The sequence below is a fragment of the Coregonus clupeaformis genome, unplaced genomic scaffold, assembly GCF_020615455.1.
Source record: "Coregonus clupeaformis isolate EN_2021a unplaced genomic scaffold, ASM2061545v1 scaf0032, whole genome shotgun sequence".
In the NCBI taxonomy this organism is placed as follows: Eukaryota; Metazoa; Chordata; class Actinopteri; order Salmoniformes; family Salmonidae; genus Coregonus; species Coregonus clupeaformis.
In genome coordinates, this window is record NW_025533487.1 from 1,301,315 (window position 1) to 1,328,463 (window position 27,149).

At 46.8% G+C, this 27,149-nt stretch overlaps 1 protein-coding gene across 1 annotated transcript in view; it reads left to right on the top strand.

The window, feature by feature from the left end:
- LOC121544577 (E3 ubiquitin-protein ligase TRIM9-like) overlaps positions 1–23,413 on the top strand; it is a gene marked incomplete at its 3' end in the record, with an annotated part of 81,863 nt that extends 58,450 nt beyond the window's left edge. The window contains exons 5-6 of the mRNA XM_045212616.1: positions 22,669–22,779; positions 23,260–23,413. Coding sequence (XP_045068551.1) covers positions 22,669–22,779; positions 23,260–23,413 — 265 coding nt within the window. The remainder of the gene's footprint in view (positions 1–22,668; positions 22,780–23,259) is intronic.
- Positions 23,414–27,149: the final 3,736 nt, after the last annotated feature.

Genomic DNA, 27,149 nt, shown 5'->3' on the forward strand with positions numbered 1-27,149 from the left:
TCCAGAGCGACTTACAAATTGGTGCATTCACCTTATGATACCACCTTTTTTTCTTTCTTTTTTTTATGGGGGGGTGGGGGAGGGTGGGGTAGAAGGATTACTTTTATACTATTCCAGGTATTCCTTAAAGAGGTAGGGTTTCAAGTGTCTCAGGAAGGTGGTCAGTGACTCCGCTGTCCTGGCGTCGCGGGGGAGCTTGTTCCACCATTGGGGTGCCAGAGCAGCGAATAGCTTTGACTGTGCTGAGCAGGAACTGTGCTTCCGTAGAGGTAGGGGAGCCAGCAGGCCAGAGGTGGATGAACGTAGTGCCGTCGTTTGGGTGTAGGGTCTGATCAGAACCTGAAGGTAAGGAGGTGCCGTTCCCCTCACAGCTCCGTAGGCAAGCACCATGGTCTTGTAGTAGATGCGAGCCTCAACTGGAAGCCAGTGGAGTGTGCAGAGGAGCGGGGTGACATGAGAGAACTTGGGAAGGTTGAACACCAGACGGGCTGCAGCATTCTGGATAAGTTGTAGGGGTTTAATGGCACAGGCAGGGAGCCCAGCCAACAGCGAGTTACAGTAATCCAGATGGGAGATGACAAGTGCCTGGATTAGGACCTGTGCCGCTTTCTGTGTGAGGTAGGGTCGTACTCTGCGAATGTTGTAGAGCGTGAACCTGCAGGATCGGGTCACCGCTTTGATGTTAGCGGAGAACGACAGGGTGTTGTCCAGGGTCCCGCCAAGGTTCTTTGCACTCTGGGAGGAAGACACAATGGAGTTGTCAACCGTGATTGCAAGATCATGGAGAGGGCAGTCCTTCCCCGGGAGGAAGACCAGCTCCGTCTTGCCGAGGTTAAGCTTGAGGTAGTGAGCCGACATCCACACTGATATGTCTGCCAGACATGCAGAGATGCGATTCGCCACCTGGCTATCAAAAGGGGGAAAGGAGAAAATGAATTGTGTGTCGTCTGCGTAGCAATGATAGGAGAGACCATGTGAGGATATGACAGAGCCAAGTGACTTGGTGTATAGAGAGAATAGGAGAGGGCCTAGAACTGAGCCCTGGGGGACACCAGTGGTGAGAGCATGTGGTGCGGAGACAGATTCTCGCCACGCCACCTGGTTGGAGCGATCTGTCAGGTTGGACGCAATCCAAGAGTGAGCAGCGCCAGAGATGCCCAACTCGGAGAGGGTAGAGAGGAGGATCTGATGGTTCACAGTATCAAAGGCAGCAGATAGGTCTAGAAGGATAAGAGCAGAGGAGAAAGAGTTAGCTTTAGCAGTGCGGAGAGCCTCCGTGACACAGAGAAGAGCAGTCTCAGTTGAATGACCAGTCTTGAAACCTGACTGGTTTGGATCAAGAAGGTCATTCTGAGAGAGATAGCAGGAGAGTTGGCTAGAGACGGCACGCTCAAAAGTTTTGGAGAGAAAAGAAAGAAGGGATACTGGTCTGTAGTTGTTGACATCGGAGGGATCGAGTGTAGGTTCTCTTGAAGACGGAAGGGACATGGCCAGCGGTCAAGGATGAGTTGATGAGCGAGGTGAGGTAAGGGAGAAGGTTTCCGGAAATGGTCTGGAGAAGAGAGGAGGGGATAGGGTCAAGCGGTCAGGTTGTTGGGCGGCCGGCCGTCACAAGTCACAAGATTTCATCTGGAGAGAGAGGGGAGAAAGAAGTCAAAGCATAGGGTAGGGCAGTGTGAGCAGGACCAGCAGTGTCATTTTACTTAATAAATGAGGATCGGATGTCGTCAACCTTCTTTTCAAAATGGTTGGAAGTCATCCACAGAGAGGGAGGAGGGAGGGGGAGGAGGAGGAGGATTCAGCAGGGAGGAGAAGGTGGCAAATAGCTTCCTAGGGTTAGAGGCAGAGTCTTGAAATTTAGAGTGGTAGAAAGTGGCTTTAGCAGCGGAAACAGAGGAAGAGAATGTAGAGAGGAGGGAGTGAAAAGATGACAGGTCCGCAGGGAGTCTAGTTTTCCTCCATTTCCGCTCGGCTGCCTGAGCTCGCAATGAGTCGTCAAGCCACGGAGCAGGATGGGAGGACCGAGCCGGCCGGGAGGATAGGGGACATAGAGAGTCAAAAGATGCAGAAAGGGAGGAGAGGAGGGTTGAGGAGGCAGAATCAGGAGATCGGAGGGAGAAGGATTTAGCAGAGGGAAGAGATGATAGGATGGAAGAGGAGAGAGTAGCGGGAGAGAGAGAGCGAAGGTTGCGACGGCACATTACCATCTGAGTAGGGGCAGAGTGAATAGTGTTGGAGGAGAGCGAGAGAGAAAAGGATACAAAGTAGTGGTCGGAGACTTGGAGGGGAGTTGCAGTGAGATTAGTAGAAGAACAGCATCTAGTAAAGATGAGGTCAAGTGTATTGCCTGCCTTGTGAGTAGGGGGGGACGGTGAGAGGGTGAGGTCAAAAGAGGAAAGGAGTGGAAAGAAGGAGGCAGAGAGAAATGAGTCAAAGGCAGACGTCAGGAGGTTAAAGTCACCCAGAACTGTGAGGGGTGAGCCATCCTCAGGAAAATAACTTATCAAGGCGTCAAGCTCATTGATGAACTCTCCAAGGGAACCTGGAGGGCAATAAATGATAAGGATGTTAAGCTTGAATGGGCTAGTGACTGTGACAGCATGGAATTCAAATGAGGAGATAGACAGATGGGTCAGGGGAAAAAGAGAGAATGTCCACTTGGGAGAGATTAGGATTCCTGTGCCACTGCCGCGCTGACCAGATGCTCTCGGGGTATGCGAGAACACATGATCAGACGAGGAAAGAGCAGTAGGAGTAGCAGTGTTTTCTGTGAAAATCCATGTTTCCGTCAGCGCCAAGAAGTCGAGGGACTGGAGGGTAGCATAGGCTGAGATGAACTCTGCCTTGTTGGCCGCAGAACGGCAGTTGGAGAGAGCTATTCAAACTGATTCTTATTCCTCACACACACACACACACACACAGTCGCACGCACACATACACACACACACACAGTGGCACAAACTCACACACACACAACCTGTTCGTCTCCTCTGGTCCCTGAGAAAGTATTGCTCGGTGACGCCAGAGGCAACCATCTCCTTGACGACCAGGACGTAGCGACTTGCAGAGCGTGTGTGTGTGCGTGCGTGTGTGCGTGCCTGTGTGTACATAATGTCTGCTTCTCAAATGGCACCCTGAGATGGGGCTATGTTTGAGCTATCTCTCTTTCTATCTTTCTTTATAATATAATAATATGCCATTCTTTCATTCTCTCTCTCTCGTTCTCTCTCGTTCGCTCTCTCGTTCTGTCGCTCTGCCCTCTCTCTCTCTCTCTCTCTCTCTCGCTCTCTCTCTCGCTCTCTCTCACTCTCATTCTGTCTCTCTGTCCCCTCTCTCTCTCTCCCATCTCTCGTTCTCTCTCTCTCGTTCTCTCTCTCTCTCTCTCTCTCTCTCTCTCTCTCTCTCTCTCTCTCTCTCTCTCTCTCTCTCTCTCTCTCTCTCTCTCTCTCTCTCTCTCTCTCTCTCTCTCTCTCTTCATTCCATCAGGATAGATGGGGATCTGTTAAAGACTGTCATTAAAGATGAGAGAGAGAGAGAGAGAGAGAGAGAGAGAGAGAGAGAGAGAGAGAGAGAGAGAGAGAGGAGAGAGAGAGAGAAGGTAGTTAGTGTGTCATGCTGAGGAGTCAATATATGAAATAATTGTATTTACTTTCATTTGATCGCTGTCACACACACACATCTATCTCATAACTCATCCTTATCGCTCTGTTGTAATTGCTATGTCACTGCTGCAGCAGTCAATGACCAGTGCAGTCTGTTAACCAATAAAGATAGTCTACTCATCATGACATTGCTTTTCCCTTAACGTATTGGTATTGACAAACACTCAGCACTAGGGCTGTGGCGGTCATGACATTATTGTCAGCCGGTGATTGTCAAGCAAATAACTGCCGGTCTCACGGTAATTGACCGTCAATTAACATTAACACATTTAACATCTCCTGGTTTCCACACATAGCCTACAAGCCACTGATGCAGACCTTTGGAACATCTACATTTGAAAAAGTCTAATAAATCCATAGCCTACACCATCACAATATAACCATTATTTATTTTAGACAGGTCTAAAGAAACACAATATGAAGAAAATGTAGTCTCTTTGAGATGAACAGAATAGCATACACTGAGTTGTCCTTATGTTAGGCTCTGATCTGGCAATGCCAAATGGCTGTGGGCTACACTAGTTCATTTAGCAGACAAGATTTGCTTAGAATTCCATGGCATTATTTTATATTATTTTATAGTATGAAGAATACAGTTGAACAAAGCTGAATAAAATAGAAAGGATGTTTTCTCCAAATGATTTGAGGTAGTGCGCACTATTCTGTGTTGAGCGGTTAACAAAGAAACAGGTCCTCCTATATGCTTAATTTAGAGTTATTTATTTAACTTTAGTTGTGATACAAATGTTGGGCTATATGTTTTGATTTTTAATACATTCTAAGGCTGCATGATGCGACCAATGATGATTTGAAAAAGTCGCATGAAAGGCATGAGCTCTGCTTAGTTTTTTGCACAGGCTGTTCACACTTCATCAGTCTCTCATTCACAATTTGACAAGCATTTGATAATGGCTCGAATTTCCCCTTTGTGTGGCCATAATCCCCCTAAAAAAATCTGTGCCTGTTGTGGCCGTTGTGCCCTTGGGCTGAATATAATAATTATAATTCCCTTCTCCCCGCTGCGTGCCGAAGCACCTCTCACTCACATGGCTCCCAGTCATGTGATCAGGTCTTTCTCACAGGCTACAAGTGAAGACAGACGCAACTGCCCGCGTCCTTATCCAATTCCGAGGCACAAATTGAAGATATTGGAAGAACTGTCCACATTTACTTTTCGTCAGCCAACAAGATGAGTAGGCCTAACGAACAGCAAAAGCACTAGCCTATGTCAATCTACTATCCCCCATAGTACAAAAGTTGACCTAGTCTATTCTGTGCGAGAAATAAATATTCCAAACATAGTCCGGGACAGTTGTGGGATGCGACAGATCCCAAATTAATACAACCACTAACATAAAAAAAACAATAATGTGTAGTACTTAGTATTGAATGTTGTAGTACACTGTAGAATACTACAGTAAATACTAAAGAAATGTCTGCAAAAACACTACATTTAAAAAAACTATTTGCATATTACCTGCCCATATATCCTCTACTATGTCCCAATATGTATCAAGTGAGAAACCTACACACCAAGTATAGACCATATTGTGTTCCCTACAGGTTATAGAAACCAGTCCTACCTACCTACAGGTTATGGAAAATGTGCTCCTTTACAATTTGTCCAAAAACACGACAGTGTATACTACAGTATACTTCAGTCCGCAAAAACACTACAGTAAATATTGCAGTACACTTCAGTCCGCAAAAACACGACAGTGTATACTACAGTATACTTCAGTCCACAAAAACACTACAGTAAATATTGCAGTATTCTTCAGTCCACGAAAACACTACAGTAAATATTGCAGTATACTTCAGTCCGCAAAAACACTACAGTGTATACTACAGTAAAGTCTGCGAAAACACTACAGTGAAAACAATAGTATTTTTTCATGTGGGGTGTCCCTGTTTGTTCCGGTCTCTGGCCCGCTCTGACCCTGTATCTGCTTGGACCGTTTTGGCTGTGCTGCTGAATGGGTGCGACAGTGTTTAATGACATGACCCCGGCCACAAGTGACTCAGAGAGGAATGGTTCCTGGCCCCACCAGCTCTGCAGAGAGAGAGACAGGCAGTGGCCCACTTAGACTTAGACTCTCTCTCTCTCTCTCTATGTCTCTCTCGCTCTCTCTCTATATATATGTCTCTCTCTCACTCTCTCTCTCTCTCTCTCTCTCTCTCTCTCTCTCCCAGGAATTGAAATGTAATTCCTCCCACCTGATAAAACCCAGACAAATGGATCTGGGCTCATCATCAGCTGAAGCAGTGGTATTGATATCGCCTGTAGCAGTTTTATATCTCTGTGTGTATCCCAAATGGCACCCTATTCCCTATGTAGTGCACTACTTTTAACCAAAAGTAGTGCACTATATATTGGATAGGGTACCATTTGGGACTCAGCCCCGGTCTGTAGCTTATGTGAGATTCCAGGCCAGATGATTGGAATGCTGAGAGAGAGGAAACCGCTTAGTAAACAGATCACTGTGCTCAGATTGTCTGGGTCGTGGGAGAGGAGGGTGAGGAAAGGTGAGAGGGGTGAGTGGGTGAGTGGGGGGGAGATGAGGAGGGTGGTTCAACTTTTTCTGTTAAACCGGAAGCCAGTTGTCTGCAGTGAGAAGAGAAGCACCTCTTGGAGTGGTGCCAGGCCACTGCAGGGGTGTGAAAAACTCCAGACCTGACTCTGACACCGCAGCCTGGGCCCAGGGCCAGATAGGGAACACACATACAGTACCAAATGGCACCCTATTCCCTATATAGGACTCTTGTCAAAAGTAGTCCACTATAGGGAATAGGGTGTCATTTGGGAGACATGCCTACATTATCACGGTCTGTTGGGCCAGGGGTGAGGTATGTTCACATTACACAAGCTAGTCCACAGGCCTCCCTGACAGGAAAAGAGGTCAAACATTGTTGTGTTTCTTGGGTCGTTGGTTCCAACCGGTCTCGATGTACCATATAAAATGCACAGTGGTCGAAAGGATAGACCAAATAATCACAGACCAGGGGGATAGAGACAGACCAGGGGGATAGAGAGACAGACCAGGGGGATAGAGAGACAGACCAGGGGGATAGAGAGACAGACCAGGGGGATAGAGAGACAGACCAGGGGGATAGAGAGACAGACCAGGGGGATAGAGACAGACCAGGGGGATAGAGAGACAGACCAGGGGGATAGAGACAGACCAGGGGGATAGAGACAGACCAGGGGGATAGAGAGACAGACCAGGGGGATAGAGAGACAGACCAGGGGGATAGAGACAGACCAGGGGGATAGAGACAGACCAGGGGGATAGAGAGACAGACCAGGGGGATAGAGACAGACCAGGGGGATAGAGACAGACCAGGGGGGATAGAGAGACAGACCAGGGGGATAGAGAGACAGACCAGGGGGGATAGAGAGACAGACCAGGGGGGATAGAGACAGACCAGGGGGATAGAGAGACAGACCAGGGGGATAGAGACAGACCAGGGGAATAGAGACAGACCAGGGGGATAGAGAGACAGACCAGGGGGATAGAGAGACAGACCAGGGGGATAGAGACAGACCAGGGGGATAGAGAGACAGACCAGGGGGATAGAGAGACAGACCAGGGGGATAGAGAGACAGACCAGGGGGATAGAGACAGACCAGGGGGATAGAGAGACAGACCAGGGGGATAGAGAGACAGACCAGGGGGATAGAGAGACAGACCAGGGGGATAGAGACAGACCAGTGGGATAGAGAGACAGACCAGGGGATAGAGAGACAGACCAGGGGGATAGAGACAGACCAGGGGGATAGAGAGACAGACCAGGGGATAGAGAGACAGACCAGGGGGATAGCGACAGACCAGGGGGGTAGAGACAGACCAGGGGATAGAGACAGACCAGGGGGATAGAGAGACAGACCTGGGGTATAGAGAGACAGACCAGGGGGATAGAGAGACAGACCAGGGGGGTAGAGACAGACCAGGGGGATAGAGAGACAGACCAGGGGGGATAGAGAGACAGACCAGGGGGGATAGAGACAGACCAGGGGGGATAGAGACAGACCAGGGGGATAGAGACAGACCAGGGGGATAGAGACAGACCAGGGGATAGAGACAGACCAGGGGGGGTAGAGAGACAGACCAGGGGGGATAGAGACAGACCAGGGGGATAGAGAGACAGACCAGGGGGATAGAGAGACAGACCAGGGGGATAGAGACAGACCAGGGGGATAGAGACAGACCAGGGGGATAGAGACAGACCAGGGGGATAGAGACAGACCAGGGGGATAGAGACAGACCAGGGGGATAGAGACAGACCAGGGGGGTAGAGAGACAGACCAGGGGGATAGAGAGACAGACCTGGGGTATAGAGAGACAGACCAGGGGGGTAGAGAGACAGACCAGGGGGATAGAGAGACAGACCAGGGGGATAGAGAGACAGACCAGGGGGGATAGAGAGACAGACCAGGGGGATAGAGACAGACCAGGGGGGATAGAGAGACAGACCAGGGGGGATAGAGAGACAGACCAGGGGGATAGAGAGACAGACCAGGGGGATAGAGACAGACCAGGGGGATAGAGAGACAGACCAGGGGGATAGAGAGACAGACCAGGGGGGATAGAGAGACAGACCAGGGGGATAGAGACAGACCAGTGGGATAGAGAGACAGACCAGGGGATAGAGAGACAGACCAGGGGGATAGAGACAGACCAGGGGGATAGAGAGACAGACCAGGGGATAGAGAGACAGACCAGGGGGATAGCGACAGACCAGGGGGGTAGAGAGACAGACCAGGGGATAGAGAGACAGACCAGGGGGATAGCGACAGACCAGGGGGGTAGAGACAGACCAGGGGGATAGAGACAGACCAGGGGGATAGAGAGACAGACCTGGGGTATAGAGAGACAGACCAGGGGGATAGAGAGACAGACCAGGGGGGTAGAGACAGACCAGGGGGATAGAGAGACAGACCAGGGGGATAGAGAGACAGACCAGGGGGATAGAGACAGACCAGGGGGATAGAGACAGACCAGGGGGATAGAGACAGACCAGGGGGATAGAGACAGACCAGGGGGATAGAGACAGACCAGGGGGGTAGAGAGACAGACCAGGGGGATAGAGACAGACCAGGGGGATAGAGAGACAGACCAGGGGGATAGAGAGACAGACCAGGGGGATAGAGACAGACCAGGGGATAGAGACAGACCAGGGGGATAGAGACAGACCAGGGGGATAGAGACAGACCAGGGGGATAGAGACAGACCAGGGGGGTAGAGAGACAGACCAGGGGGATAGAGAGACAGACCTGGGGGTATAGAGAGACAGACCAGGGGGTAGAGAGACAGACCAGGGGGATAGAGAGACAGACCAGGGGGATAGAGAGACAGACCAGGGGGATAGAGAGACAGACCAGGGGGGTAGAGACAGACCAGGGGGATAGAGAGACAGACCAGGGGGATAGAGACAGACCAGGGGGATAGAGACACAGACCAGGGGGATAGAGAGACAGACCAGGGGGATAGAGACAGACCAGGGGGATAGAGACAGACCAGGGGGATAGAGACAGACCAGGGGAATAGAGACAGACCAGGGGGATAGAGACAGACCAGGGGGATAGAGAGACAGACCAGGGGGATAGAGAGACAGACCAGGGGGATAGAGACAGACCAGGGGGATAGAGACAGACCAGGGGGATAGAGACAGACCAGGGGGGTAGAGAGTCAGACCAGGGGTAAGGCCAGACCACACAGGTCCAAATCCAGCTCAAAGGACATTATAAAATGCACCGGGGTCGAAGGACATTGCATGACAACACACACTATGAGTGACTGTCAGTCAGTGTGAGAACTGCACTGCTAATATCCAAACTAACCCATCAATAGAGAACAGACACACAGTGACACACACACACACACACACACACACACACACACACACAAACAACACATTTAAGAATCAGCAGGCTAGAAGTTGCTGGACCAGTGTTGCTAGGTAACATCTATCTAAACTCGGGGGGGTGGCAGTATGAAAATGTATGCACTCACTTAACTGTAAACAGCTCCAAGGCGAGGCTGGGTCTGAGTCTCAAAGGGCACCCTATTCCCTATGTAGTGCACTACTTTTGACCAGGGCCAATAGTGCACTATATATGGAATAGGGTGCCATTTGTGACATACCCAGTGTGTTGTGGCCTGGGAGTAGGGACCTCAAGGTGATAACATAGCAGTTTTTTAATATGGATCTGCTGCAGGCTACAACACAAAACATTAGGTTAGCATTTCATACTGATATTTATATTTACATTTTAGTCATTTAGCAGATATGCTGCAGGCTACAACACAAAACATTAGGTTAACATTTCATACTGATATGCTGCAGGCTACACAATGAAACATACATTTAAGTCATTTAGCAGTCCAGAGCGACTTACAGGAGCAATTAGGGTTAAGTGCCTTGCTCAAGGGCACATCGACAGATTTTTCACCTAGTCGGCTCTGGGATTAGAACCAGCGACCTTTCGGTTACTGGCACAACGCTCTTAACCACTAAGCTACTGATATGCTGCAGGCTACACAATGAAACATTAGGTTAACATTTCATACTGATATTTATATTTACATTTTAGTCATTTAGCAGATATGCTGCAAGCTACACCACAAAACATTAGGTTAACATTTCATACTGATATGCTGCAGGTTACAACACAAAACATTAGGTTAACATTTCATACTGATATGCTGCAAGCTACACCATGAAACATTAGGTTAACATTTCATACTGATATGCTGCAGGCTACACAATGAAACATTAGGTTAACATTTCATTCTGATATGCTGCAAGCTACACAATAAAACATTAGGTTAACATTTCATACTGATATGCTGCAGGCTACACCATGAAACATTAGGTTAACATTTCATACTGATATGCTGCAGGCTACACCATGAAACATTAGGTTAACATTTCATACTGATATGCTGCAAGCTACACCATGAAACATTAGGTTAACATTTCATACTGATATGCTGCAAGCTACACCATGAAACATTAGGTTAACATTTCATACTGATATGCTGCAAGCTACACCATGAAACATTAGGTTAACATTTCATACTGATATGCTGCAAGCTACACCATGAAACATTAGGTTAACATTTCATACTGATATGCTGCAAGCTACACCATGAAACATTAGGTTAACATTTCATACTGATATGCTGCAAGCTACACCATGAAACATTAGGTTAACATTTCATACTGATATGCTGCAGGCTACACCATGAAACATTAAGTTAACATTTCATACTGATATGCTGCAAGCTACACCATGAAACATTAGGTTAACATTTCATACTGATATGCTGCAGGCTACACAATGAAACATTAGGTTAACATTTCATACTGATATGCTGCAGGCTACACCATGAAACATTAGGTTAACATGTCATACTGCCAGGCATAAAACCAGAGGAGGGGTCTTAAGATTTTCTCCTCCTCTCTTCCGCACCTCTCCACTAATGTCACTGAATGTGACGGACATTGGATAAAAGTAGAGACTCAGAGCTAGAAAATGGTTTATCATACACTACAGCCGAGGAACAATGGGAAAGTAATTCTGCTTTGAGAGTTGATAAACTTGTAACCCCACTTTTGAGAAAATGGCCCTTGAACGTTTTGGTACACCTACTGGAGAGCTCTTCATTGTCTACACCCATTCAGCATCGTTCACACCCTCTTAAGCCTTAGCCCCACCCCTCTCTTTAAGGATTCACACGTGAGGCCATGTGCTAAACAGAGTGAGTACGGTAGTGTACTAAACAACCAAAGATTTAAAGATTAAAGGCTGGTTTATACTACGTCTATCGACATATCTGTATATGTCACGACTTCCTCCGAAGCTGCCTCCCCTCCTTGTTCGGGCAGGCTTCGGTGTTCGTCGTCACCGGCCTTTTAGCCACTGCCGCTCCTCATCTCATCATTACATTTGTTTTGTCTTGTCTATTACACACACCTGGTTCATATCCCCTCATCAGTACCTGTATAAGTATTCCCTCTGCCCCCGTCTTTGTGTGTGATTGTTTATTGTGGAGGTTACCATAGCTCGGTGGAGCTATATTGTATTTTGTATCGCCCGGATATTCACCCGTGCGCCTTGTTTTTACCGCACTGGAGTTTTTTTCCCACATTGCTGCGTACCGCTATACTGCCGAATAAACAATTTATTCTGTGATTTACCCTCCTGCGCCTGACTCCGTCCAAATCACCCGTTACAGAATCACACACCCAACAGCATGGAGTCAGCAGGAGATGGGAATATGCCTGGAGTCATGGAGCGGGTCCGGGAGCATTCCAACATGCTAGCCAGCTTGGGCGAAGCGATGGATCGGGTTCTCCAGGTCGTCCAACGCCTGGAGAGGAGCGGACCCGACCCTTCGGGACCAGCTGAGCGACCGGATCCAGCCACCCACACCGCAGCACCCAGAGGGATTCACCTATCCCTACCGAGGGAGTACGACTGGACAGCGGCCCGCTGCCAGGGATTACTCCTGCAGCTGGACCTCTATTTTTCCACCATCAGCCTGGCTTCGCTCGCCTCTACCGGGCAGTCTTCGATCATCCCCCCGAAGGAAGAGAGGCCGGCGAGCGCCTGGTCCATCTGAGGCAGGGGAGGAGGACCGCGCAAGACTTTGCCCTGGAGTTTAGAACTCTAGCGGCGGGGTCCGGGTGGAACGAGCGGGCCCTCATCGACCACCTCCGGTGCAGCCTGCGGGAGGACGTCCGAAGGGAGCTAGCCCGCCGGGATACCATGTTGACTTTCAACCAGCTGGTGGACATGGCCATCCGGTTGGACAACGTGTTGGCTTCCAGAGGACATCCTGGAAGGGGCCTGCCCGTTTCACCCCCCTGCAACCTGTATTACTTTCCGATGGAGCTGGGTGGTGCAGCGTTCTGGGAGAACGGAGGATGACAGATCCAGTGTCACTCTTGTGGCAAGAGAGGACATTCTGCTGCATGCTGTTCTGGGTTCTTCTGGGTCTGGAGGCGGCAAGCAAGGTAGCGCAAACCCACACTCGTTCAGAGCCCTTTGCCCCCGTGTAGCTCAGTTGGTAGAGCATGGCGCTTGCAACGCCAGGGTTGTGGGTTTGTTTCCCACGGGGGGGGCCAGTATGAAAATGTATGCACTCACTAACTGTAAGTCACTCTGGATAAGAGCATCTGCTAAATGACTAAAATGTCAAATGTAAATACACGTCAACTTCCCTGAGCACACGGTAGTTCCCCAGTGTAAGGAACTGGTCAATTCAGGCGCAGCTGGGAACTTTATGGACAGACTTTATGCCCATCAAAGCACTTGACAGTCGACCATTAGGGTCAGCTTATGTTAGAGAGGTTACACCATCAGTCGCGATGATTCTGCAGGAGACCCATAGGGAGCAAATCACCTTTTATATTATTGAATCCCCTGATTTCCCTGTTGTGTTGGGCCTTCCCTGGCTAGCACTACATGACCCCACCTTTTCATGGCCGCAGAGGGTTCTCACGGGGTGGTCGCGAGAGTGTCAGGGTAGGTGCCTAGCTGTTTCCGTTGGTGCAACCACGGTGGAAAGTCCAGACACTACCTCCACCGTGCACATTCCCCCCCGAATACCTCGACTTGGTGCACGCGTTTCCCAAAACGCAGGCGACCAAATTACCACCTTATCGGGCGGGGGATTGCGCGATAAACCTCCGGTTAGACGATGTGCCTCCCAGGAGTCATGTGTACCCCCTGTCGCAGGCTGAAACGGAGGCGATGGAGACATACGTCTCCGAGTCCCTGCGCCAGGGGTTCAAACGTCCCTCCACTTCCTCCTCAAGTTTATTTTTCGTGAAGAAGAAAGACGGAGGTCTGCGCCCTTGCATTGATTAACGGGCACTTAATCAAACTACCATTTGCTATAGTTACCCTCTACCCCTCATCTCCTCTGTTATCGAATCAATGCATGGGGCACGCTTCTTCACGTAATGAGATCTCTGGAGTGCGTACAACCTGGTGCGTGTCCGGGAAGGGGACGAGTGGAAGACAGCATTCAGCACAACCACGGGGCATTACGAATACCTGGTGATAGGGTAACACCACCATCCTGGTCATTGTGGACCGCTTTTCTAAAGCCTGCCGCCTCCTTCCTCTGCCTGGTCTCCCCACGGCCCTGCAAACTGCAGAAGCCCTGTATACTCACGTCTTCCGTTACTACGGGGTGCCAGAGGACATAGTGTCTGACCGGGGTCCCCAGTTTACATCCAGGGTCTGGAAGACGTTCATGGAACGTATACAGTTGTCGCAGTGACATCATGAACATTCTATTGTCGTCCGACATCAAACTTGTCGTTATGAAAAAGTATAAACACAAAAACGACAGGCTGCATGACATCAGCAGCCTGGTGGTCCAAAAGAGCATAACTGGTGTATTTTAACTCTAATAAACCCATTCGTTGAAAAATTAATTTAGTATATGTCAATCTAGCAACTAAAAGCAACTTTCTAAACAATGTTTTTGGTTCGTTTTGGTTTTGGTTTGTTTCTAGCTTGTTAGCTAGCTAGCTAACGTTAAGTTAGCTGGCTAGCCAGTTCAAATAATGACCATATCATATAGCTGACAGTTTCTTTACTTTAGCTAATCTGTATTCATTATTACAGGAAAATAAACTCACAACCAGAACATTATTTACAAGTTAATGGCGAGCTAATTACAGGAAATAGCTTACGGTTGTGAGTGTGACTAAATAAAAGCAGGGCATTCTACCGTAGAATCTTAGAACTTGAACACTGTCTCGTTGGCCTAACGTTATATCCTAATTTGACTTTGGTGCAGGTCATGTTGTTCTTCACATTACCGTCTCTGGTAAACACACACTATATCAAATAAAATCAAAGTTTATTTGTCACATGCACAGGATACAGAAGGTGTAAACGGTACAGTGAAATGGTTACTTGCGTAGTGGAGTCTTTTGTTTAGACATGTAGCTAGTTAAACAATGGACCATAATCCCAATTCATAACGTTGCTACCCAGCATTAATCTACAGGTAGCTAAAAGCTAACAAACTACATTCAATATTAGCTAGCTAGCTAACATTAGGTTATAACTAGCAATTTATTTTTATTTGATGTAATCTTTACTTAAACAGGGAGTCACATTGAGATTAAAAATCTATTTTACAACATTTACATTTTAGTCATTTAGCAGACGCTCTTATCCAGAGCGACTTACAGTTAGTGAATACATATATATTTTTTTTATACTGGCCCCCCGTGGGAATCGAACCCACAACCCTGGCGTTGCAAATGCCATGCTCTATCAACTGAGCTACATCCCTGCCGGCCATTCCCTCCCCTACCCTGGACGAATTGTGCGCCGCCCATGAGTCTCCCGGTCGCGGCCGGCTGCGACAGAGCCTGGATTCGAACCAGGATCTCTAGTGGCACAGTTAGCACTGCGATGCAGTGCCTTAGACCACTGCGCCACTCAGGAGACTAAGAGAGCCCTGTATACATTACAATACAAACAGAATAATAAAACAACATACACATACAGTAGTAATCTGGAATTGTCATTACAGTTATCCTTCTTATGAAAACTAGAAGAGAAGCAGTTAATCAATCGTCAACCCTCAACCAGGAAAGACTGGCATGCATGTTGTTGATGAGTTCTGTATGTGCAGTTAAGGGCAAGGCGTGCTGCTCTGTTTTGAGTCAGCTGCAGCTTTGCTAGGTCTTTCTTTGCTGCACTTGACCATATTAACGGACAGTAATCAGGATGGGACAAGACCAGTGCCTTCAAAAATGCATAACATATTTTTATAACAGACATACCCCTCCCCTTCTTCACAACAACTTTGTCAATATGACTTGACCATGATAATTGACCATCCAATGTTATACCTAGGAGTTTAGGTATAGCAGTAGAAGGTATAGCAGTGGAGGGTACAGTGAGGGAAAAAAGTATTTGATCCCCTGCTGAGTCACATATTGTCATTGATGTCACTTTTTCCTCTCCTCCTCTTCTCTCCTCCTCTCCTTCCTCTCCTCCTCTCCTTCCTCTCCTCCTCTTCTCTCCTTCTTCTCCTCCTCCTCTTCTTTCCTTCCTCTCCTCCTTTTCCTACTTCCTCTTCTCCTCTTCTCTCCTTCCTCTCCTCCTCTCCTCCTCTCCTTCCTCTCCTCCTCTCCTCCTCTCCTCCTCTCCTTCCTCTCCTCCTCTCCTTCCTTTCCTTCCTCTCCTCCTTTTCCTACTTCCTCTTCTCCTCTTCTATCCTTCCTCTCCTCCTCTCCTTCCTCTCCTTCCTCTCCTCCTCTCCTCCTCTCCTCCTCTCCTTCCTTTCCTTCCTCTCCTTCCTCTCCTCTCCTCTTCTCCTCTTCTCCTCTTCTCTCCTTCCTCTCCTCCTCTCCTCCTCTCCTCCTCTCCTTCCTCTCCTCCTCTCCTCCTCTCCTTCCTCTCCTCCTCTCCTTCCTTTCCTTCCTCTCCTCCTTTTCCTACTTCCTCTTCTCCTCTTCTCTCCTTCCTCTCCTCCTCTCCTCCTCTCCTCCTCTCCTTCCTCTCCTCCTCTCCTTCCTCTCCTCCTCTCCTTCCTTTCCTTCCTCTCCTCCTTTTCCTACTTCCTCTTCTCCTCTTCTATCCTTCCTCTCCTCCTCTCCTTCCTCTCCTTCCTCTCCTCCTCTCCTCCTCTCCTCCTCTCCTTCCTTTCCTTCCTCTCCTTCCTCTCCTCTCCTCTTCTCCTCCTCTCCTTCCTCTCCTTCCTCTCCCTCCTCTCCTCCTCTCCTTCCTCTCCTCCTCTCCTTCCTCTCCTTCCTCTCCTTCCTCTCCTCCTCTCCTTCCTTTCCTTCCTCTCCTTCCTCTCCTCCTCTCCTTCCTCTCCTTCCTCTCCTCCTCTCCTTCCTTTCCTTCCTCTCTTCCCTCTCCTCATCTTCTTTCTCTCCTCCTCTCCTTCCTCTCCTTCCACTCCTCCTCTCCTTCCTCTCCTTCCTCTCCTCCTCTCCTTCCTTTCCTTCCTCTCCTTCCTCTCCTCCTCTCCTCCTCTCCTCCTCTCCTTCCTCTCCTCCTCTCCTCCTCTCCTTCCTCTCCTCCTCTCCTTCCTCTCCTCTCCTCTCCTCTCCTCTCCTCTCCTCTCCTCTCCTCTCCTCTCCTCTCCTCTCCTCTCCTCTCCTCTCCTTCCTCTCCTCCTCTCCTTCCTTTCCTTCCTCTCCTCCTCTCCTTCCTTTCCTTCCTCTCCTTCCTTTCCTTCCTCTCCTCCTCTCCTCCTTTCCTTCCTCTCCCTCCTCTCGTCCTCTCCTTCCTCTCCTCCTCTCCTTCCTCTCCTCCTCTCCTTCCTCTCCTTCCTCTCTATACATGATTTTAACCCATTTTATAAGAGATTCTCCAAAATTGAAATGCTCCAGGCATTTATATATAAACTCCAGTCGTACTTTATCAAAAGCCTTTTCAAAGTCAGCTATAAATAGCAGGCCTGGTTTCCCAGATTTTTAATCTAAAGTGTAAGGGGCCTCCAAGTTTTTAAATGTACTGGATCTTTATATTTCCCACTTGTATCCTGTTTCAGTAATAATGAAATCAGACCTTCTTCTTCTTGAGTGTCTGATAATCTACCATTTACATAGGAGTGGTTAGAACATGCTAATAACGGTCCTCTGAGTATATCAAAAAAGGTTTGGTATACATCAAATGGTATGCCATCCAACCCTGACGTTTTCCCGCCATCCAACCCTGACGTTTTCCCGGACTTAAAGTCTTTACTTGCCTCCAGAAGATTCTATAAGATTCTAATAGTTCCACCTCTGTAATTTCGCCTTCACGTGAGTCTTTCTGTATGGCTGTTAATTTTACATTATCAATAGAAAAAAATCCCTACAATTAGCTTCAGTTAGAGGAGATGGAGGCGACTGAAACGAAAACATATGCTTAAAGTACTTTGCTTCCTCCTTCAAAAAATATAATTTGGTGAATCATGGGTGACTCATGGGTGAGGTTGGAGTCTGTTTGATTGAGTGTGTGGACAGGTGTCTTTTATACAGGTAACGAGTTCAAACAGGTGCAGTTAATACAGGTAATGAGTGGAGAACAGGAGGGCTTCTTAAAGAAAAAATAACAGGTCTGTGAGAGCCGGAATTCTTACTGGTTGGTAGGTGATCAAATACTTATGTCATGCAATAAAATGCAAATTAATTACTTAAAAATCATACAATGTGATTTTCTGGATTTTTGTTTTAGATTCCGTCTCTCACAGTTGAAGTGTACCTATGATAAAAATTACAGACCTCTACATCCTTTGTAAGTAGGAAAACCTGCAAAATCGGCAGTGTATCAAATACTTGTTCTCCCCACTGTATATCTCACTAGGTCAGGATATTTAAGCCTCCATATATCCAATAGTTCTAATATATCCATGACATTCATGATTTAAAACACTATTATAATCTCCTACCATAATAATAGAGTTTTGTATTGCTTGCAGGGTTGATCATTTATTATATATATTTTAAAAGAAGCGTGGATCATCATTATTTGGTCCGTAAAGGTTAATGAGCCATATCTGTTTATGGTCCAATAACATATTTAAAATCATCCATCTACCTTGTGGATCTGTTTGGACAATTTGCACATTCGGATCAAAATTACTGTTAATTAATATCATCACCCCTTTTGAGTTTCTTTGCCCATGGGAGAAGTACAGTGAGGGAAAAAAGTATTTGATCCCCTGCTGATTTTGTACGTTTGCCCACTGACAAAGAAATGATCAGTCTATAATTTTAATGGCAGGTTCATTTGAACAGTGAAAGACAGAATAACAAAAAAAATCCAGAAAAACGCATGTCAAAAATGTTATAAATTGATTTGCATTTTAATGAGGGAAATAAGTATTCGACCCCCTCTCAATCAGAAAGATTTCTGGCTCCCAGGTGTCTTTTATACAGGTAACGAGCTGAGATTAGGAGCACACTCTTAAAGGGAGTGCTCCTAATCTCATCTTGTTACCTGTATAAAAGAAACCTGTCCACAGAAGCAATCAATAAAATAAAATAAAATGTTATTGGCCACATGCGCCGAATACAACAGGTGCAGACATTACAGTGAAATGCTTACTTACAGCCCTTAACCAACAGTGCATTTATTTTTAACAAAAAAGAAAAAAATTAAACAACAACAAAAAAAGTGTTGAGAAAAAAAAGAGCAGAAGTAAAATAAAATAACAGTAGGGAGGCTATATATACAGGGGGGTACCGGTGCAGAGTCAATGTGTTGGGGCACCAGCTAGTTGAGGTAGTTGAAGTAATATGTACATGAGGGCAGAGTTAAAGTGACTATGCATAAATAATTAACAGAGTAGCAGCAGCGTAAAAGGATGGGGTGGGGGGGCAGTGCAAATAGTCTGGGTAGCCATGATTAGCTGTTCAGGAGTCTTATGGCTTGGGGGTAGAAGCTGTTGAGAAGTCTTTTGGACCTAGACTTGGCACTCCGGTACCGCTTGCCGTGCGGTAGCAGAGAGAACAGTCTATGACTAGGGTGGCTGGAGTCTTTGACAATTTTGAGGGCTTTCCTCTGACACCTCCACCATGGCCAAGACCAAAGAGCTCTCCAAGGATGTCAGGGACAAGATTGTAGACCTACACAAGGCTGGAATGGGCTATAAGACCATCGCCAAGCAGCTTGGTGAGAAGGTGACAACAGTTGGTGCGATTATTCGCAAATGGAAGAAACACAAAAGAACTGTCAATCTCCCTCGGCCTGGGGCTCCATGCAAGATCTCACCTCGTGGAGTTGCAATGATCATGAGAACGGTGAGGAATCAGCCCAGAACTACACAGGAGGATCTTGTCAATGATCTCAAGGCAGCTGGTACCATAGTCACCAAGAAAACAATTGGTAACACACTACACCGTGAAGGACTGAAATCCTGCAGCGCCTGCAAGGTCCTCCTGCTCAAGAAAGCACATATACAGGCCCGTCTGAAGTTTGCCAATGAACATCTGAATTATTCAGAGGAGAACTGGGTGAAAGTGTTGTGGTCAGATGAGACCAAAATGGAGCTCTTTGGCATCAACTCAACTCGCCGTGTTTGGAGGAGGAGAAATGCTGCCTATGACCCCAAGAACACCATCCCCACCGTCAAACATGGAGGTGGAACCATTATGCTTTGTGGGTGTTTTTCTGCTAAGGGGACAGGACAACTTCACAGCATCAAAGGGACGATGGACGGGGCCATGTACCATCAAATCTTGGGTGAGAACCTCCTTCCCTCAGCCAGGGCATTGAAAATGGGTCGTGGATGGGTATTCCAGCATGACAATGACCCAGAACACACGGCCAAGGCAACAAAGGAGTGGCTCAAGAAGAGGAACATTAAGGTCCTGGAGTGGCCTAGCCAGTCTCCAGACCTTAATCCCATAGAAAATCTGTGGAGGGAGCTGAAGGTTCGAGTTGCCAAACGTCAGGCTCGAAATCTTAATGACTTGGAGAAGATCTGCAAAGAGGAGTGGGACAAAATGCCTCCTGAGATGTGTGCAAACCTGGTGGCCAACTACAAGAAACGTCTGACCTCTGTGATTGCCAACAAGGGTTTTGCCACCAAGTACTATGTCATGTTTTGCAGAGGGGTCAAATACTTATTTCCATCATTAAAATGCAAATCAATTTAGAACATTATTGACATGCGTTTTTCTGGATTTTTTTGTTGTTATTCTGTCTCTCACTGTTCAAATAAACCTACCATTAAAATTATAGACTGATCATGTCTTTGTCAGTGGGCAAACGTACAAAATCAGCAGGGGATCAAATACTTTTTTCCCTCACTGTATATTTCGACCCACCCCCAGTCCTTTTTCCATACAACTTCATCTAAAATTGTTGAATGAGTTTCCTGTAAACAATATATATTATATTCCTTCTCTTTGAGCAAGGTAAATATTATTATTATTTTCTTATTATCTGCTAAGCCATTACATGTATTACTGGCTATACTTATTTCACCATTTACCATAATGAGTCACAAGTTTCAAATATATTTATCATAATATACAGTACCAGTCAAAGGTTTGGACACACCTACTCATTCAAGGGTTTTTCTTTATTTTTACTATTTTCTACATTGTAGAATAACAGTGAAGACATCAAAACTTTGAAATAACACATATGGAATCATGTAGTAACCAAAAAAGTGTTATACAAATCAAAATATGTTTTATATTTGAGATTCTTCAAAGTAGCCACCCTTTGCCTTGATGACAGCTTTGCACACTCTTGGCATTCTCTCAACCAGCTTCATGAGGTAGTCACCTGGAATGCATTTCAATTAACAGGTGTGCCTTCTTAAAAGTTAATTTGTGGAATTTCTTTCCTTCTTAATGCGTTTGAGCCAATCAGTTGTGTTGTGACATGTTAGGGGTGGTATACAGAAGATAGCCCTATTTGGTAAAAGACCAAGTCCATATTATGGCAAGAACAGCTCAAATAAGCAAAGAGAAACGACAGTTCATCATTACTTTAAGACATGAAGGTCAGTCAACAAGGAACATTTCAAGAACTTTGAAAGTTTCTTCAAGTGCAGTCGCAAAAACCATCATGAATCAGGAATGGAAGACACAGAGTTACCTCTGCTGCAGAGGATAAGTTCTTTAGAGTTACCAGCCTCAGAAATTGCAGCCCAAATAAATGCTTCACAGAGTTCAAGTAACAGACACATCTCAACATCAACTGTTCAGAGGAGACTGTGTGAATCAGTCCTTCATTGTCGAATTGCTGCAAAGAAACCACTACTAAAGGACACCAAAAGAATAAGAGACCTGCCTGGGCCAAGAAACACGAGCAATGGACATTAGACCGGTGGAAATGTGTCCTTTGGTCTGGAGTCCAAATTGGAGATTTTTGGTTCCAACCGCCGTGTCTTGTGAAACGCGGTGTGGGTGAACCGACGATCTCCGCATGTATATTTCCCACCGTAAAGCTTGTTGGAGGAGGTGTTATTTAGAATTCAAGGCACACTTAACCAGCATGGCTACCACATCATTCTGCAGTGGTACGCCATCCCATCTGGTTTGGGCTTAGTGGGACTATCATTTGATTTTCAACAGGACAATGACCCAACACACCTTTAGGCTGTGTAAGGGCTATTTTACCAAGAAGGAGAGTGATGGAGTGCTGCATCAGATGACCTGGCCTTCACAATCCCCCGACCTCAACCCGATTGAGATGGTTTGGGATGAGTCGGACGGCAGAGTGAAGGAAAAGCAGCCAACAAGTACTCAGCATAGGTGGGAACTCCTTCAAGACTGTTGGAAAAGCATTCCAGGTGAAGCTGATTGAAAGAATGCCAAGAGTGTGCAAAGTTGTCATCAAGACAAAGGATGACTATTTGTAGAATCTCAAATATAAAATATATTTTGATTTGTTTAACACTTTTTTGGTTACTACATGATTCCATATGTGTTATTTCATAGTTTTGATGTCTTAATCCCTTGAATGAGTAGGTGTGTCCAAACTTTTGACTGGTACTGTATGTTTGTACATTTACCATTAAAAAGTACCATAGTGATTGAGTGTCCATACAGCTGTACCATGATATTTGCATTATTATTATTATTATTATTATTATTATTATTATTATTATTATTATTATTATTATTATTATTATTATTATTATTATTCAACCACTGAAACCTCTGCTGTTTAATACAGTATGTGTCCCTCCCTAATACCTATCTATTCTCTCTCATCATTTTCATTAACCTCTCTCTCTGTCTCTGTCTCTCTCTGTCTCTCTCTGTCTCTCTCTCTCTCTCTCTCTCTCTCTCTCTCTCTCTCTCTCTCTCTCTCTCTCTCTCTCTCTCTCTCTCTCTCTCTCTCTCTCTCTCTCTCTCTCTCTCTCTCCCCTCTGTCTCTCTCTCTCTCTCTCTCTCTCTCTCTCTCTCTCTCTCTCTCTCTCTCTCTCTCTCTCTCTCTCTCTCTCTCTCTCTCTCTCTCTCTCTCTCTCTCTCTCTCTCTCTCTCTCTCTCTCTCTCTCTCTCTCAGGTGGTGAGGGATCAGATATCTCATTGTACAGTTAAGCTGCGTCAGACAACAGGCCTGATGGAGTACTGTGTGGAGGTCATCAAGGAGAACGACCCCAGCGGATTCCTACAGGTCAGTAGAGGACACCACATGCTCCCAGCTGGTTGAGCTGACGTCATTACAACCACATTACAGGTCTCCCTTGTAAAATAAGTATTCTGACCTCAATGGGAGATTTCCTGGGTGTATATAAAGGTTAAAGGGATAGTGCAATATTTTGGCAACTACCCAGAGTCAGATGTACTCATGGATAACATTTGTATTTTTCTGCGTGCAGTTTGAAGGAAGTTGAAGGTCGTTTCGTGAGCCATTGATAACTAGCGTTAGCGCAATAACTAGAAGTCTACAGGAACAGCTAGCATGCTGTGTGTGTGTAACCAGTCATCACATAAAGCAGATATCAGATGAATATCTGGTCAAAAGTAGTGCACTATATAGGGAATAGGGTGCCATTCTCTGGTCTAAAGTAGTGCACTATATAGGGAATAGGGTGCCATTTGGGATGCAACCTTTGACCCTGTATGCCCCTCTCTGACCCTGTTCTACCCCCAGATCTCAGATGCCCTGATCAGGAGGGTGCACATGACGGAGGACCAGTGGGGGAAGGGAACCCTGACCCCCAGGATGACCAGTGACTTTGACCTGACCCTGGACAGCGGACCCCTGCTACAAACCATCCACCAACTAGACTTCGTCCAGATGAAAGGTAGAGGGGAGGAGGAGAGGTTGGGTGTAGTGTGTGTTGTACTCTTTTTTTTCTTTCCTAATATTTACTTTTTATTCAATTTTTATTTTTGTGGTATTTTACCCCCTTTTTTTCCCCCAATTGGTGGTTACAGTCTTGTCCCATCGCTGCAACTCCCGTACTGACACCCAACCCCCCAACCCAACCCAACCCAACCCAACCCAACCCAACCGAGCTGCTCCTTGACACAGTGCCCGCTTTACCCGGAAGCCAGCCGCACCAATGTGCCGGAGGAAACACCGTACACCTGGCGACTGAGTCAGCGTGCACTGCGCCCGGCCCGCCACAGGAGTCGCTAGTGCGCGATGGGACAAGAACATCCCTGCCGGCCAAACCCTCCCCTACCCTCCCCTACCCTGGACGGTGCTGGGCCAGTTGTGCGCCGCCCCATGGGTCTCCCGGTCTCGGCCGGCTGCGACAGAGCCTGGACTCGAACCAGGATCTCTAGTGGCACAGCTAGCACTGCGATGCAGTGCCTTAGACCACTGCGCCACTCGGGAGGCCCTTGAGTGTTGTACTCAATCAATCAATTTTATTTTATATAGCCCTTCTTACATCAGCTAATATCTCGAAGTGCTGTACAGAAACCCAGCCTAAAACCCCAAACAGCTAGTAATGCAGGTGTAGAAGCACGGTGGCTAGGAAAAACTCCCTAGAAAGGCGAAAACCTAGGAAGAAACCTAGAGAGGAACCAGGCTATGAGGGGTGGCCAGTCCTCTTCTGGCTGTGCCGGGTGAAGATTATAACAGAACCATGCCAAGATGTTCAAAAATGTTCATAAGTGACAAGCATGGTCAAATAATAATCAGGAATAAATCTCAGTTGGCTTTTCATAGCCGATCATTAAGAGTTGAAAACAGCAGGTCTGGGACAGGTAGGGGTTCCATAACCGCAGGCAGAACAGTTGAAACTGGAATAGCAGCAAGGCCAGGCGGACTGGGGACAGCAAGGAGTCACCACGGCCGGTAGTCCCGACGTATGGTCCTAGGGCTCAGGTCTCTCAGTTGGCTTTTCATAGCCGATCATTAAGAGTTGAAAACAGCAGGTCTGGGACAGGTAGGGGTTTCGTAACCGCAGGCAGAACAGTTGAAACTGGAATAGCAGCAAGGCCAGGCGGACTGGGGACAGCAAGGTGTCATCATGCCCGGTAGTCCTGACGTATGGTCCTAGGGCTCAGGTTCTCAGAGAGAAAGAGAGAACGAGAGAATTGAGAGAGAGCATACTTAAATTCACACAGGACACTGGATAAGACAGGAGAAGTACTCCAGGTATAACCAACTAACCCCAGCCCCCCGACACATAAACTACTGCAGCATAAATACTGGAGGCTGAGACAGGAGCGGTCCGGAGACACTGTGGCCCCATCCGAAGAAACCCCGGACAGGGCCAAACAGGAAGGATATAACCCCACCCACTCTGCCAAAGCACAGCCCCCGCACCACTAGAGGGATATCCTCAACCACCAACTTACAATCCTGAGACAAGGCTGAGTATAGCCCACAGAGGTCTCCACCACAGCACAAACCAAGGGGGGGCGCCAACCCAGACAGGAAGATCACGTCAGTAACTCAACCCACTCAAGTGACGCACCCCCTCCCAGGGACGGCATGAAAGAGCACCAGCAAGCCAGTGACTCAGCCCCTGCAACAGGGTTAGAGGCAGAGAACCCCAGTGGAGAGGGGAACCGGCCTGGCAGAGACAGCAAGGGCTGTTCGTTGCTCCAGAGCCTTTCCGTTCACCTTCACACTCCTGGGCCAGACTACACTCAATCATATGACCTACTGAAGAGATAAGTCTTCAGTAAAGACTTAAAGGTTGAGACCGAGTCTGCGTCTCTCACATGGGTAGGCAGACTGTTCCATAAAAATGGAGATCTATAGGAGAAAGCCCTGCCTCCCGCTGTTTGCTTAGAAATTCTAGGGACAATTAGGAGGCCTGCGTCTTGTGACCGTAGCGTACGTATTGGTATGTACGGCAGGACCAACTCGGAAAGATAGGTAGGAGCAAGCCCATGTAACGCTTTATAGGTTAACAGTAAAACCTTGAAATCAGCCCTTGCCTTAACAGGAAGCCAGTGTAGGGAAGCTAGCACTGGAGTAATATGATCAAATTTCTTGGTTCTAGTCAGGATTCTAGCAGCCGTATTTAGCACTAACTGAAGTTTATTTAGTGCTTTATCCGGGTAGCCGGAAAATAGAGCATTGCAGTAGTCTAACCTAGAAGTAACAAATGCATGGATTAATTTTTTCTGCATCATTTTTGGACAGAAAATTTCTGATTTTTGCAATGTTACGTAGATGGAAAAAAGCTGTCCTTGAAACAGTCTTGATATGTTCGTCAAAAGAGAGATCAGGGTCAAGAGTAACGCCGAGGTCCTTCACAGTTTTATTTGAGACGACTTTACAACCATCAAGATGAATTGTCAGATTTAACAGAAGATCTCTTTGTTTCTTGGGACCTAGAACAAGCATCTCTGTTTTGTCCGAGTTTAAAAGTAAAAAAGTTTTCAGCCATCCACTTCCTTATGTCTGAAACACAGGCTTCTAGCGAGGGCAATTTTGGGGCTTCACCATGTTTCATTGAAATGTACAGCTGTGTGTCATCCGCATAGCAGTGAAAGTTAACATTATGTTTTCGAATAACATCCCCAAGAGGTAAAATATATAGTGAAAACAATAGTGGTCCTAAACGGAACCTTGAGGAACACCGAAATGTACAGTTGATTTGTCGGAGGACAGACCATTCACAGAGACAAACTGATATCTTTCCGACAGGTAAGATCTAAACCAGGCCAGAACTTGTCCGTGTAGACCAATTTGGGTTTCCAGTCTCTCCAAAAGAATGTGGTGATCGATGGTGTCAAAGGCAGCACTAAGGTCTAGTAGCACGAGGACAGATGCAGAGCCTCGGTCTGACGCCATTAAAAGGTCATTTACCACCTTCACAAGTGCAGTCTCAGTGCTATGATGGGGTCTAAAACCAGACTGAAGCATTTCGTATACATTGTTTGTCTTCAGAAAGGCAGTGAGTTGCTGCGCAACAGCTTTTTCTAAAATTTTTGAGAGGAATGGAAGATTCGATATAGGCCGATAGTTTTTTATATTTTCCGGGTCAAGGTTTGGCTTTTTCAAGAGAGGCTTTATCACTGCCACTTTTAGTGAGTTTGGTACACATCCGGTGGATAGAGAGCTGTTTATTATGTTCAACATAGGAGGGCCAAGCACAGGAAGCAGCTCCTTCAGCAGTTTAGTAGGAATAGGATCCAGTATGCAGCTTGAAGGTTTAGAGGCCATGATTATTTTCATCATTGTGTCAAGAGATATAGTACTAAAACACTTAAGTGTCTCTCCCGATCCCAGGCCCTCGCAGAGCTGTGCAGATCCAGGACAGCTAAGCCCTGGAGGAATACGCAGATTCAAAGAGGAGTCCGTAATTTGCTTTCTAATGGTCATGATCTTTTCCTCAAAGAAGTTCATGAATTTATTACTGCTGAAGTGAAAGCCATCCTCTCTTGGGGAATGCTGCTTTTTAGTTAGCTTTGCAACAGTATCAAAAAGAAATTTTGGATTATTCTTATTTTCCTCGATTAAGTTGGAAAAGTAGGATGATCGAGCAGCAGTGAGGGCTCTTCGGTACTGCACGGTACTGTCTTTCCAAGCTAGTCGGAAGACTTCCAGTTTGGTGTGGCGCCATTCGC